Here is a 15,437-nt window from a genome sequence, read left to right as displayed (position 1 = left end):
GTATTTCCACTTATTAACCATGAAAAGACTGGAAAAAAAGGTAAGCAGTGAATTGCCCCAGCAAATATCAGAACATTAAAATCAAATAAAAATAACACTGCCATAAAAATAAACAAATAAACCAATGGAATGGAGGAGGAAATTCAAAACCAGATCCCTGCAGTCAAGCTATTTTAATGTAAAGCAGAAGTGGCACTTTTATCTAATAGGAAAAGAATAGTTTATATCAGGAATCAATACACTACAGCCTGCAAGCCAGACTGTGCCTTTGTCCTGAGTCTGGAGATAGAGATTTAATTGGAACACAGCCATGTCCATCAACTGCAAGTTGTCTATGGTTGCTTCCAAGCTACAGAACTGTACAACTGCAACAGAGACCATTTGCTCTACAAAGCTGAGAATATTTATTTTCTGATTCTCTAAAGAAAAAAGTTTGCCCACCCTTAGTTTATATAACAAATTAACCCACTACAGCTAGCTATCGCCTGGAAGAAAATAAGGCTGTATGCCTGTATCTCATACAGCACATAAAAATAAGTTCCAGATGAGCTAAAGAGTTACATATTAAAAACCAATCTTACAAGAAAAGCTAGGTAAAACTATGTATAACCTGCAGGTGTATGGGGAGGGGCCTTCTTAACAAAGAAAGAAATCCATATATGACTAAGAAAAAGATATATTAATAATTGGGCATATGAAGCATTAAAAACATTTTTTTTTTTTACAGAAAGATACTATAAAAATCAAGACGAATTTTAAAGTTGTGATTATATTTTACACTGTTTGATAGAAAATGGTTAATACCTATAAAAATAATCTTTTGTAAAATAACAAGATAAATAACCCAAAAGAAAAATAAGCAACATATTTACTTTGCCCCCAACTCTGTGCTCAAGAGCAACAGGCTGTCTTCATACTTACATCCCCTTTGCCTACAGAAGTCCTCTCATTACTCTTTGCCAGCTAATTCCATCCATTTGTCAGACCTCAAAAGACAGGACATTTCATCAAAGAAGTCTTCTCTGCCCTACTAAAACAGATCAAATTCCCCTCAGCGGAACTAGCCTTTATTGCACTATATACCTCTCCTTCACAGCACCAATCACAGCTTTGATTTAAAATTTGATTGTACATTTATTTCTTTTATTTTATTATAAATTCTTAAAGGGTGATGTACCATATTAATCACTACTTGTATCCCCTGTGCACAGTACAAGCACAGCATGCAAATATCTGTGAACAAATGAACTTGGTGAATGATTAGAAGAATGAGACAACTTTTTCTTACATGCAGCATACCGGCAGATAACACTTATAAATCCACTGCTTCTTGAAAAACAGAAATTATGTGCCTAATTTTCACACCACAACCTAAATATCAATGCCTGAGGACATCACAGTCAGTTTACAAATCTTTTTCACAGATACCCTCATTAATGACATCTGTTTATGTGCTAGGCTAAATAACATTTTAGTTACATTTCTGAGGCATTTCCTGCCATTAACCTCATCTCTAGAATACTAGTTAATATGAAGCACCTGGATTTCAGGAACACAGACCTGAAACACACACCAAACCAAAGTGTTATGTAAATGACAGAAATGACACATTCTGGTCAATAATGGATATCCAAACTACTTTTGGTCCTATTTTACTTTTACCACTAAAATTCTGTCATTGGATTACAGTCATTCTGAGCCCCCTGATAATCAAATCACAGATGAAAAAGAACTGAAGTTTTCCAACAATCTGCACAAAAGTCAACCTTTAAAGATTGTTGATAGTTAGGGATTTTCTAGATTTGGTCAAAGGGGACTTCATGGACTTCACTTTATGTGATAATTATGTCTTGAAAATTCTGTAAACTTAATTTTTAGGAAGAAAATAATATTTTGTTTGTAAGTCTCACTTAGGTCTGAATTCTAGTCTTCACACTTTTTCTATGTGTGCCCCTCGGCAAGTCATTTAGAATTCCTCAGCTTCAGCTTCCTCATGTGGGAAATCAGATAAAGATCCCTACCTCATAAGACAGTTGTGAGGCCTCCAAAGATGAAATGAACCTCACTCAAGTATACTCACTGTCCTTCCCTTTTTATCCCCTGCTATACAGGAATTCTGTTAGAATTCTAAACAAAGAAAAAAAGTTTAGCAAAATTATGCCCTTCATTTGTCTTATTAATAAACCTGGATTTCCAGGTTTTATTCAAATTTGCTAATTTAAGGTCTCAAACAGTACAGAGATCTATTAGTATATTAAACAAATGAAAGGTGCAGATTAATCAAAATGCCACATACATTAAAAGCTACACTGAATCAATGGACTATCCCAACCATACAAATTAAAGAGCTATATATAAGGGAGTCAATAGCAGAAATCTGGTATTATATTTAGATCATATAATCTAGGAAAATAGCAGATCCCATCTTCCTTTGGTCAAGGTACATATGAAGACTCAAAAATATAAAATAGGGAAATGGAAAGAGCCAGCCAACAGACAATGGGCAAAAACTGAGACTCCTAAATTTTTATATTCACTTATGCATCTCATGTCTAAAATTTTAATCAAGTTCAAAACCAAACCAGCTAGGGGTAAAACCAACAGCAAAGTTACGTAGGTCAATAAAGAGTTCCGATAAAACCCTGAGGGCTCTGTCTCCACCTGCTTGAAGAAAAAGTGCCACTGCCATGACTAAGTAAAGAACAGGCAGCAAGCTCTGCCCTAACAGAGTCCCCACCTGGCAACCAGGATTTGTCAATCAAATTTTGAGAATTCTCCAGCTTCCCACTTTCTGTCTAATTATAGAAGTTTATGAAAACCATTCTCTCTCACATGTACACATTCTCTTTCTCTTTCTCTCTCTCTCACATACATTCTAAGTATCATTGTATTTATGACATGGCAGTAAGAGGTATGGACACATCTGATCATTTTCCCCAGAAAAGAATGGTCAATGAGAAAGAGAAGACATTCTGTACATCTGCACTATTATTCTAGCAACTGTAATGCTACAATTCCTACGTTAGGTAATAGTAATACCCACTTTCCCTAAAGGAGCTTCAAGCATTTGCAATCTACAGTTAAATACACATGCTGGAACTGAACTATCCAATAAGTGCTGGGCGGTATATATCTCAAATTAGTTTCAGAGCTCCCGTTTTTTGGAAATGTCTTTAGAATCTCTATTTTATTCAACTAAATTCCACAAATAAGGTACTTTGCTAGGCTTTAGGTATGCCTTATGGTATGTTACTAAGGCACTCACGGTACAATAGTCCCAAACAACTATTAATGACTGCTGAATGATTTAATGAATTTTCAAGATGAACCATTTAAGAAAATTATTTTAAAGTTATATAAATAGTGACATAACGGAAAGTACTATGTTTACTATTAAACTGATAAATTTGCTCTGAAACCAGGAATATAAAACATTTTAAAAAGAACATCACTGATAGAATTAGATAAACCGGTAATATGGCTTCTTCCAACCAGATGTGTAAGTTCACTCAGTTATGCCCTTTTCGATTTATTGATGAGGAAACGAAGGCCCAGCAAGACTGAGGAAGCACCTGTCGACACACAGCTAGTCAGTGTCACGTCTCCCACAGAGCCTTAGGGGCCTCCCTTCCAGCGCAGTGCTGAATTCAGCTGTTTTTTCCATGCAACCCTTTCAACAGCTCTCTTCCACTTGCTCCTACTAGTCTCCAACCATTTTAATTAACTCTAAAAGTGTTTTTTCTTCAGCTATTACAACAGCACTATCCTTATTAAAGGCAGCTAGCTTTTTTAGTTTTGGATTATTTGAACTATAAATTGTTTTTTTTCAGCTTTAGAATTATGAAATCTTTGGTGCTTTAATACTGTAAGATTCAATTAAATACCTGTGAAGCACTTACAGTGTACATAATAACATTGTACTAAATCCTACTACACAGAATCAAAAAGGAAAAAAGAAAAAAGAAACCCTAACCTTGCCTTCAAAGATACCACTAGCATGCTGAAGGTATTAGCGTATCCAGAGTGCTAGCTAGATCAAGAACTTCCTAACCTGGGCAAATCACTGAACCTGTCTTGGCCTAGATAAAGAGGAATTCTATGCTTTAGAATGCCCATAAATATGTGACACTGCAACTACTGACCCTAGGAAGACACAGTCAAGCCACCTGAGTCAATCTCACTTGTCCCCACCCACACCATCCTAGTTCAATCCCAAAGTAGGTTCCTGTATTTAAAAAAAAAGAAGAAGAAGAAATCCATTCAGAAAACATAAGGACCACTCTTAAAATTCTGTAATAGCCCGTTACTGCTTTTAATCTGTATTTTTATCACCAGTATCTATGTTTGTGATGGTGAAGACTTAGCCTTTTCCTATGAGATTTATAGACCACATAAAACATCCTACCCACTTGAAGTACTATTGTTGCTGTGTTGTGCTTAGTTGCTCAGTTGTGTCCAACTCTTTGTGAACCCATGGACTATAGCCCGCCTGGCTCCTCTGTCCATGGGGATTCTCCAGGCAAGAATACTGGAGTGGTTGCCATGCCCTGCTCCAGGGTATATTCCCAACCCAGGGATTGAACCCAGGTCTCCCACATATACTTAGTCCATAAAATCTTACTCAATTCTAGCTTTTCTCTTTGGGATAACTAAAGCATATCATTCTAGTTCTATAAAACCACTCTGGAAGTTTCTCTTACGGAATGTCTAAGCAATCAGTACCAATTCGTGTAATAAGAAACAGTTTTTCTCTTAATACAAACACACAGACCTCCTGCCGCCTTTTCCCACGTTATTTTACACAAACACAGGAATTGTCCTGTTTGCCCACTGTTGAACCTAACAGGTGCAAAACTGTTCTACCTCTCCTGTGCCATACCTGAGATTTTCCCATGCCAGTGGCAACGTTGCTTCCTGTCGTTTTCCTTAACAGGTCTCTGAAAACCTCTTCCTCCACTGGACTAACCTTTACTGTTTTATCCCAACCCTCAATTGCCTTGCTCCATCAGTGACTTTCCTTCTTATTTGATAAACAGCATTCTTCCATAAAATAACCTAAAATTTTCTTTTGTCTTTGCCTTCCAATTACTTCACCAATTCATTATTGCACTGTGGATGATCCATGGCTTATGATACACTGTCTTTAGTTTTCACTAACTGACACATTAGGAAGCAGTTTTATTGAAACTATTACTGTGTTTCTAACTATAGGTGAGGTATAAAGGATATTGCCCCGTTTCCTCTAAATGTGGTCACATGAGAAATTTCTTTCCTATGTGGTACCCAAGAAAAGTTAGCTTCTCTGATACCCTAGTAAATTTTCATCATATATAAAATGAAAAAAAAACCAATTCTCATCACATTTCTTTCTCCCTTGCTCTGGCTGCAAAGAAGCTTTGGGTCAAATTTACAAGTCAATTTCACTAAATTTAAAAATTTTAATAAATTTGAAGATCTCACTTATTCATAGTCTAGGTAATTTCATGCTGAGTTTCCATTTTATATCTTCAGTGGCTCTGATTTTAAATTTTTTTCTATTTTGCTTCTGTACAAACTATATTCCTGTAAATTGCCTCAGATTCTTCATGATATAAGATATGGTATAAATAAATAAGGTATGGCATTTTGAAATCCACTGTGTAATATCTGTGCTTAACAAAGACTTATGGAATTAAAATTTTATTTTTCTGAAAAAAGGAAGCAGAAGAAGGTGGCTAATTAGATTATCTGATTTCATTCCACCAGTCATTTTTCTCATTTTATGTTGTATGTATTATTAATCTATGATCTAATAGTCTATTTGCCATTATCTTTATTAATGATTGAGAAGCAACCTTATTAAAGTCATAAAAACTTTTCATGAAGTACATTGGGATTTTTGGTTTTTACTTGTTTTCAGTTGGATGGTTTACTTTCCTTTTTGAACACACATTTATATGATGGCTCTATAAAAGATTAAAAAATAACTGTTGAAGTAACTGTAAGTAAAGACTATGAGATAGTAAAAATGTCTACAAAGGAAGTTATGATACAATCTCTTGAACTTGAATGGAGGTCCTTCTAGATAAGGGTCTCTGTCTATGATACTGTTTTTATTAATAGTTTCTATTCTTAACTGCTTTTTCCATGATAGTTGGCAACTTGCTTTCTGGATACCATTCATTCAATAAAAATTCACTCAGTATTGCTATATAGGAAACACATGGTAGTTTTAAAGCACTCTACAGAAACATGGAGTTTTTTAAACCGATGAAAGGGTATGGTAATGAGAAGCTACCATTTATTTTGTTGTACAGCACTGAAGACCCATCATCAAAAACAAATAGTCGATTCTCATCTGCAGTACTCATGTTCTATAAAGTCACTGCAAACACCGAATTAACAAATACTGAACCACTGGAATACAAGGGTTACTGCAAGTCTCTGCTCATGTATTCTTCAACTCATCAATACATAATCTTGTTTTATGTACATTTCTGAATAAAGACAACACTTCAGCACTATGCCTGGGAATCGTTTCTAACATCAAAATTACCAATAAAAAGCACGAAAATGTGTAGAATGTGGCACTAAATAGACTGGGAAGTCACTTGTTTATGGTATGAGAGCACATTTTATGGTTTAAGAAGGCATAGCATCACTGAAAATGTGCATATAGAGCAAATCAAATTTTTCATCACTCTGCACATGTCCAGGGTAGTACTGTTGGGTGGTGACTCTGAGGTTGCAAATAAATATCAGCAAGCAGGCTAATCTGTCAATACAGAATCTGTAAAAAAAGAGGACTGACTATATGAACGAGGACCCACTATATGAGTCACAGACTTCATAGTGCAGTCTCAGATCTGACTGCCACCGAAAGAAAGAGATCTGGAAAGTCCTAACAAGTATTATTCAGCTACTATGTAAACTTAAAAGACATTGGACAAAAGTGTTTTAAGAAGTAAGATGTTCAAGGCTTTTCATAAGCTGGTATTGTTAAAAATGTTACTTCCTACCTGGTATATTCTAAAAGGGATATAACGAAATCCATTTTCTTCTGCAGGATATTCCATGAGTTTCCGATTGATGGCCCAAAACTGGTCAAATCTGTCTGTAACGATAAATTATTTATTAAAGGTGTATATTATAATTTAATATCTCATACGAAGAGATGAAAACTGTTATACATCACTTCTCATAGAAATTTCTGAAAGGGCATTATTTATATATTATTTCTTCTTCAACTTATCTTTCCATAACTAAACATGAAGCAAGATATAAAATTAATTTTTTCTACATTATTGTTCTTTCTTCTTCCTAGATATTTCCATTAGACATTTTTTCTCATAAGAGACACCCTAAACAGATTATTATTACTTAGGGTATCATGGCAAAAAATATCAGGTATTGATGAATGTCTTGATTCCCTTGATCTTATTCCTACCGTTTAAACTATAAAGGCACAGCTTCCAGTGACCTAAAGTTGAATCAGAACTTATTTAAGGAAATAAAGTAAAAACACCAAACACTGTACATGTTAAACAGCAAAAACATAAAATTATAGGACAGGCTTTGAAAGAAATGTAAAGCTGACACGTGAGAAATAACTGTCAGTTGAACTTTTAATCTCAGACTGATTAAACAATTCCTTTTTTAAAATGTCAGGCTTGATTTTTAAAAAACAAACTTTACTGATATATAATTCATACACTCTAGAATTCACTGTTTTGAAATATATAACTGAGTGTTTTTTAATACACTGAGTTGCTAACATGTAATTTCAGAACATTTTCATCATTCCCAAAGAACCCATATCCATTAATAATTATCCCCTCCCCTCATCTGCTGGAAATCACTAATCTCTATTCTACTCCAGACATTTCATATAAATGGAATCATATAATATGTGGTCTTTGCATCTGTTTTTTGTTTTTTCTCTTACTATGTTTTCAAGGTTTATTCATCTTATAGCATGTATCAGAACTTCATTCATTTTTATGACCAAATTATACTTCATTGTATGGAGATACCACATTTTGTTTACCCATTATCATTTGTGGACATTTGGGTTGTTTCCACTTTCTGGCTATTATGAATAATGCTACCATGAATATTCACATAGAAGTTTTTATGTGGATGCATATTTTTAACTTTCTTGCATACATTACCTAAGAATGGAATTGCTGAGTTATATACTAACTGTTAAAGTGCCACATGGTAACTATGTTCGGAGGAATCACCAAACTGTTTTTCAAAGAGGCCACACCATTTTGCATTTCTACCAACAACATATGAAGGTTCTGATTTGTCCACAAACTTGCCAACACGTTATTGTCCATCTTCTTTATTACAGTCATTCTAGTGGGTGTGAAGTGGTATCCCCTTATGGTTTTTATTTCCATTTCCCTAATTATGGGCTTTCCAGGTGGCTCAGTGGTTAAAAATCCACCTGCCAATGCAGGAGATACAGGTTTGATCCCTGGGCCTGGAAGGTCCCCTAGAGAAGGAAATAGCAACCCCCTCAAGTATTCTTGCCTGGGAAATCCCATGGACAGGAGTCTGGCAGAGTACAATCCATGGGGCCCACAAAAAAGTCAGACACAACTTGGTGACTAAACAACAATAAAGACTAATTATGCTAAGTATACATTCACTTGTTTACCGGCCATTTACATATTGTCTTTAAAGAAATATCTATCAAATCCTTCATCCTCTTTTTAATTGGTTATCTTTTTGTTGTAGAATATCGTGAGAGTTCTCTATGAATTCTGCATATAATCCCCTTATCTGATAAATAATTTACAACTATTTTTCCCATTTTCTGTGTTGTTTTTTAACACCTTGAACTCACCCAGAATTCTACATTAAGATATTTTCTCTATATAGAAATTCACCTCAGAATTAAGTCTCTGTAAAGTACATGAATACTCCAGAATTTCAGATGAGCCTGTATTAAAGCCTATTCTCTACTACTATACTCATCTCAACCCAATTTACTGGATATCTATTCATACTGCTTGAGCCGTAACAGTTATATGTAAAAAACAAAATTTAGTTGTTTCTTCTTATAGCCCTGTCCTAGATGACTGTGACAGCCTCTAGGCCTTCTCTATTCTCATTTTTAATCCCAATCTGAGGAAAGGCTCATATTACAATAGAAGTAGAAGCATAGGGAATTTAGAACCCAGTCAGTCCAGGGCAATTTCACAGACGACGACTAAAGTCCGGCCTGTTATGAGTTCAGTTAAGAACCAAAACCAGACTCTTGGTCTTCTGATTCAAAGCCCACAACCGTTTCAATAGTTGGAACCACAAAACTTCATTTAATGCTAAGAGTAGCTCCTTTAACCACAGTCGTTTCATATATGAATCAATCATTCAGTATCTTTCAAAAATTATTTTTCTACTATCAAACATCAAACAAGAATGTGATAACTAAATAAAGTGATTCTTAATGCACTGCTGAAATTTTACTACTGCTTCATCATTAAATCCGATGGACGGAGGAGCCTGGTGGGCTGCAGTCCATGGGGTCGCTAAGAGTCGGGCATGACTGAGTGATTTCACTTTCACTTTTCACTTTCATGCATTGGAGAAGGAAATGGCAACCCACTCCAGTGTTCTTGCCTGGAGAGTCCCAGGGACCCGGGAGCCTGGTGGCTGCCGTCTATGGGGTCACACAGAGTTGGATACGACTGAAGTGACTTAGCAGCAGCAGAATCATTAAATCTCTAGCACCTACTACAGTGCATGCATAACATATGCTCTTGAATGAATAACAATACTAAATACTAAATACTATTCATTAAAAATTTTTGGATTCTAATCCTAGACCTCCAACAAAATAGCTAGATGACTCAGTTCAGTTCAGTCGTTCAGTTGTGTCCGACTCTTTGCAACCTCATGGACTGCAACACTCCAGGCCTCCCTGTCCATCACCAACTCCCGGAGTTTACTCAAACTCATGTCCACTGAGTCCGTGATGCCATCCATCTCATCCTCTGTCATCCCCTTCTCCTCCTGCCTTCAATCTTTCCCAGCATCAGGGTCTTTTCCAGTGAGTCAATTCTTTGCATTAAGTAACCTAAGTATTGGAGTTTCAGCTTCAGCAGCAGTCCTTCCAATGACTATTCAGGACTGATCTTTAGGGAGGGACTGGTTGGATCTCCTTGCAGTCCAAGGGACTCTCAAGAGTCTTCTCCAACACCACAGTTCAAAAGCATCAATTCTTTGGTGCTCAGCTTTCACATCCATACATGACTACTGGAAAAACCATAGCTTTGACTAGACGGACCTTTGTTGGCAAAGTAATGTCTCTGCTTTTGAATATGCTATCTAGGTTGGTCATAACTTTCCTTCCAAGGAGTAAGCGTCTTTTAATTTCATGGCTGCAATCACCATCCGCAGTGATTTTTGGAGCCCCAAAAAATAAACTCTGCCACTGTCCCCACTGTTTTCCCATCTATTGCCATGAAGTGATGAGACCAGATGCCATGATCTTAGTTTCTGAATGTTGAGCTTTAAGCCAACTTTTTCACTCTTCTCTTTCACTTTCATCAAGAGGCTCTTCAGTTCTTCACTTTTGGCCATTCAGGTGGTGTCATCTACATATCTGAGGTCATTTCTCCCAGCAATCTTGATTCCAGCTTGTGCTTCCTCCAGCCCAGCGTTTCTCATGATGTACTCTGCATCTAAGTTAAATAAGCAGGGTGACAATATACAGCCTTGACGTACTCCTTTCCCAATTTGGAACTAGTCTATTGTTTTATGTCTAGTTCTAAGTGTTGCTTCCTGACCTGCATACAGATTTCTCAGGAGGCAGGTCAGGTAGTCTGGTATTCCCATCTCTTTAAGAATTTTCCACAGTTTGTTGTGATCCACATAGTCAAAGGCTTTGGTAGTCAATAAAGCAGAAATAGATGTTTTTCTGGAACTTTCTTGCTTTTTCAATGATCTAATGGATGTTGGCAATTTGATCTCTGGTTCCTTTGCCTTTTCTAAATCCAGCTGGAACACGGTTCACGTACTGCTGAAACCTGGCTTGGAGAATTTTGAACATTACTTTACTAGCATGTGAAATAAGTTCAATTGTGCAGCAGTTTGAGCATTGCCTTTCTTTGGGATTAGGATGAAAACTGACCTTTCCAGCTAGGTGATTAGAACTATGCCACCTGAAAACTCTGCCCTAATTCACTTACAGATGAAATAGAGTCAGACTAAACAGTTCTAATAACTTTTCTAAAAATAAAATTTTGTAATTATTTAAGACAACCTCCTTATTAAAATAAAACATTTAAGAACCACAAGCAAATCTTTATTAATGAAAGATATATACTGTTTCTAATAGAGAGGGGGAAATGAGCTAAAGGAGTGGTCCTTAAGCAGGGAAGGTTTTGCTCCCCTTGGGTTTGGGGATATTTTTGGATGTCACCAATATATGTGTGTGTTACTAACATCTAGTGGGTGCTGCTAAACATACTATAATACATAGGACAAAGCTTCCACAACCAAGAATTATCTGACTCAAAATGTCAATAGGGCTAAAAGAAGGAAAGCAAACACAAATACGAAGTACAGAAAAATAGTAAAAAGCTTTCACATACCTATATCGCAAAAAAGTAAACTGGAAAAAGAGACATTACTATGCACACTATCAATTTACTCTCAGCTCCAAATCTGGCTTTCAATATATACACTGGCATAATGGACACAATTTCTCTAAGCATCTCTAGGTTCGAACCATGGGTCAGGAAGATCCCCTGGAGAAGGGCATGGCAACTCACACCAGTATTCTTACCTGGAGAATTTCATGAACAGAGGAGCCTGGTGGGCTACAGCCCATGGGGTCGCAGAGAGTCAGACATGACCAAGGGACTAACAGACACACCAGCGTGACAACCACATTAAGCTTTCTCAGCAGAGGACTGGAAGGATGCTGCAGGAGAAAGGGCTCTTTCTGCGTCTGCACGCTGTAGTCCCCTACCCCATATCACTGTCCTGCTTCCCTCTGCAGGCCTGGGTGGGTGGCTGACCTAGTTTCCCAGAGCCGCCACTCCCACTGCTTGCCCGTGCCACCTGCTGCTGGTGGGCCACACTCCAGGTCTTCCTGATTTCCCAGCAACTGCAGACCTGCTCCAGCCTGGCAAAACAGAGACTTTTTCTACGATTCCAATGTGCTGGAATATACCTTCTCCAATGATTTCGAAACCCAACCCTAGGAAGGGGCTCCTGCTAACTGTGACCTTCCTCTTTAGCCCTAGGGTACCAGGTCTGATTTTCTTATATATCCAGTTACTCTTTAATCAGAGCTTAATAGTTCTGTATATAAAACAATCTATTCAACCCTTTGTGAGATTTCTATCTCCTGACTGAACCTAGTCTGATACAACTATGTTTAAAAGGAATAAAGACATAATAAGGATCTGTATTAATTTATATTAGCTTAATTGTCTTATAAAAATAATATGTTCTTACATAAGATTAGCATTTCCTCAATAACACTGAAAACATTCTAACCAAAAATAATCTAACTTTTCTAAGTCAAAGTTATTAACAGGAAAGATACAAACAGAAGAAATTAAAAGAAAATCAGTGCTGAATTTAAGTATATAACCAAATGTCTTTCACACTGGGTTTGGTAATAGTAGGATCTCTTCTAACCCCTAGCCAATAATTAAATAAAACTGGAGTAAGGATGTACTGTTAAATTCCTACATGTTAATGAATCAAGTACATATTAATTTGTTACCAAGCAGTTACCGGTGGCTCAGAGGTTAAAGTGTCTGCCTCCAATGCGGGAGACCCGGGTTTGATCCCTGGGTCACGAAGATCCCCTGGAGAAGGAAATGGTAACCCACTCCAGTATTCTGGCCTGGAGAATCCCATGGACAGAGGAACCTGGTGGGCTACAGTTCACACGGTTGAAAAGAGTCGGACACGACTGAGAGGCCTCACTTCACTTCAAGTACTCTGAATACTGCAACTGAGTTATTACTGGCCATGAAAACAGAACCTACAAGTAAAAGAAGCTCAGTGGTCTTTAGCTACTCATTTTTTAAACTGTAAATTTCAGGTAAATGTACATCTATTTCAATAGTTTTCAAACTAGTTCTAATTCTAAAACAAAACAAACAACTAAGTATTGACAGAAGAAAATTAAAACTAGCAGTCACTTAGCTTATCCAAAGAAAAACAGAAAAGAAGGTAACTCACACACTTCTCGCCAGAGTTATTATGAATATGACTGCTAAGCTGGTTTCTGTATTTTAAATTTAACAATCATTTAGGATGGCTACCCAATCGACAATCACAAAATTGAAGGCCTGTGCTACAGAATGTCAATCTAATTTTTTAAAGATATTAAAAATAGAATTTCTCGGAACTGTGGTGGCAACCATTTTTTTTTCCACTCGCTGATGAATTAAGCTTTTATTTTGGTCTTGGAAATTTTTAAAAATCCAGAAAAAAATTAAAACCAAGATCTTTCTAAGAAGCACAGAAATAAATTGATTTGTGTGCTTCGTTCCTCACAGGGAAAAAGCTGCAGAAAAAAGTGGCAATTTTAAAGGATGTATCTGTTTTTCCACTTAAGCTTTATTAAGAATGCAAGGCAAATAATATTTTAATATTCAAATGCCATGAATAACCTATTTACTTACAAGATCCCAAGGGAGACATGGAGGTCCTCTAAAGGACAGCAGCCCAGCCTCAATTCAGCACTGTGGTAGTGCTGGCTGGGACAGAACCATAGGGAAGGGCTGAAATGGCCCCCACATGCGTACCATTCCACTTTCTGCTCTTCAAGTCTTGATGTCAGAAAGAACAGATTTACAACACCCGAAATAAGTGTCAGATCTTGACGGCTCATAAAACACAGGCTTTGAGCTTTTCTTGGAAGAGAAAAGCAAATGCTTGAAAATTACTGCTGAAGGGAACTCATTTCTCAGAAAATTATGGATTTATCAACAGTATTATTCAAATCAATACTACAAGCGGCCAAATAGATGTAGTGTTTTGACCACAGGCTTTCAAGCTTTGCAACAGAAAGCATATCCAAGTACAGATCTCTTTGAATTAATTTCTTCACGTGTGTGTGTGTGTGTGTGTGTGTTAGTTACTCAGTTGTATCTGACTCTTTGTGACCCCATGGACTATAGCCTGCCAGGCTCCTCTGTCCGTGGGGATTTTCCGGGCAAGAATATTGGAATGGGTTGCCATTCCAATCTCCAGGGATTTTCCTGACCCAGGGATCAAACCCAGGTCTCCTGCATTGCCAGGTGGATTCTTTACCGTCTGAGCCACCAGGGAAGCCCAGTTTCTTCACACTGTAATAAACATCTTTATGAAAAAAAAATCACAGGGCAAAAAAACCCATGTGTGTTAAATGAGTGACCTGTATCCTCAAACTCATTTGTCCTCTGAGTCACATATTAATAGGACAGTCAGGCTGACCAACTGATGGCATCGCCAACCCGATGGACATGAGTTTGACCAAGCTCTGGGAGTTGTTGGACAGGGAAGCATGGCGTGCTGCAGTCCACGGGGTTGCAAAGAGTCAGACACGACTGAGTGACTGAACTGAACTGACAGGCTGACTCAGGGAGGGAGCATCTATACACTGCAGCATGTCACTGGTGCTCAGATGCTGCTCAAAAGAGCCACACCCACACATTCCCATGAGCCCTTCTGTTTGAGGCTTTATGTTACTGAGATATATCTGGCAGGGAGGCCCTAATCAAAACAAAGAAGCCTTGAAAACTCTTCGAGGACCCCTGAAAATTCATCCTGAAGACAGAAGCAGGCTGGCCTTTGTAATGAGGCTGAGAGGAGAACCAATCCTTAAGGCCAGTCCTTAGTTCCTATCATAAACACTCATCTTGGCAGCAGGACTGTACTCTGGGCAATCTGCTGTTGGAGCTAATCAAAAGAGCAATAAAATCTGAATCTGAGGAAATCTGTGACCTGGCCTATCACTGTCTCAGAATAAACTGAGAGAAGACATTTCCAGTAGTCTTCCCTTCTCCATTGGGGATATGTCCCAAGACCTTCAGTGGACACCTGAGACGGTGGACAGCACTATGTATCCATGAGTCCCATATATACTATGTTTTTTTCCTGTGCCTACACACTCATAATAAAGATTAATTTATAAATTAGGCACAGTAAGAGACCATCTAGCTGCTAGTATCACTAACAATTTGGGACCATCATTTAATGAAATAAGGGTTACCTGAACACAAGCACCGCAATCCCAATACCGCTGATGTGATAACGGTGACGGATACTACGAGACTCATGGGAGGGTAAAACGCATAGTGTGGATACACTGGAACCATCCCTTACACCTCACATGCTGAAGTCAGACAGCGACACTTCACCATGCTGCTCAGGGCAGCACACAACTGAAAACTGATGAATAGTTTATTTCTGGAATTTTTCATTTAATATTTTCAGAT

General features: G+C 37.5%; 1 protein-coding gene across 8 annotated transcripts in view; it reads right to left on the bottom strand.

Moving 5' to 3' along the window:
- Nucleotides 1–15,437, bottom strand: part of ATG5 (autophagy related 5) — a 171,559-nt gene that overhangs the window by 96,122 nt on the left and 60,000 nt on the right. For all 8 annotated transcript variants that reach the window (XM_040239032.1, XM_040239026.1, XM_040239029.1 and 5 more), the window contains one exon: nt 6,999–7,093. In XM_040239032.1, the coding sequence (XP_040094966.1) occupies nt 6,999–7,093 (95 nt within the window). The remainder of the gene's footprint in view (nt 1–6,998; nt 7,094–15,437) is intronic.

Source organism: Oryx dammah, unplaced genomic scaffold (genome assembly GCF_014754425.2).
Source record: "Oryx dammah isolate SB20612 unplaced genomic scaffold, SCBI_Odam_1.1 HiC_scaffold_4, whole genome shotgun sequence".
NCBI classification, from domain to species: domain Eukaryota; kingdom Metazoa; phylum Chordata; class Mammalia; order Artiodactyla; family Bovidae; genus Oryx; species Oryx dammah.
This window is presented reverse-complemented; position numbering and strand designations above follow the sequence as displayed.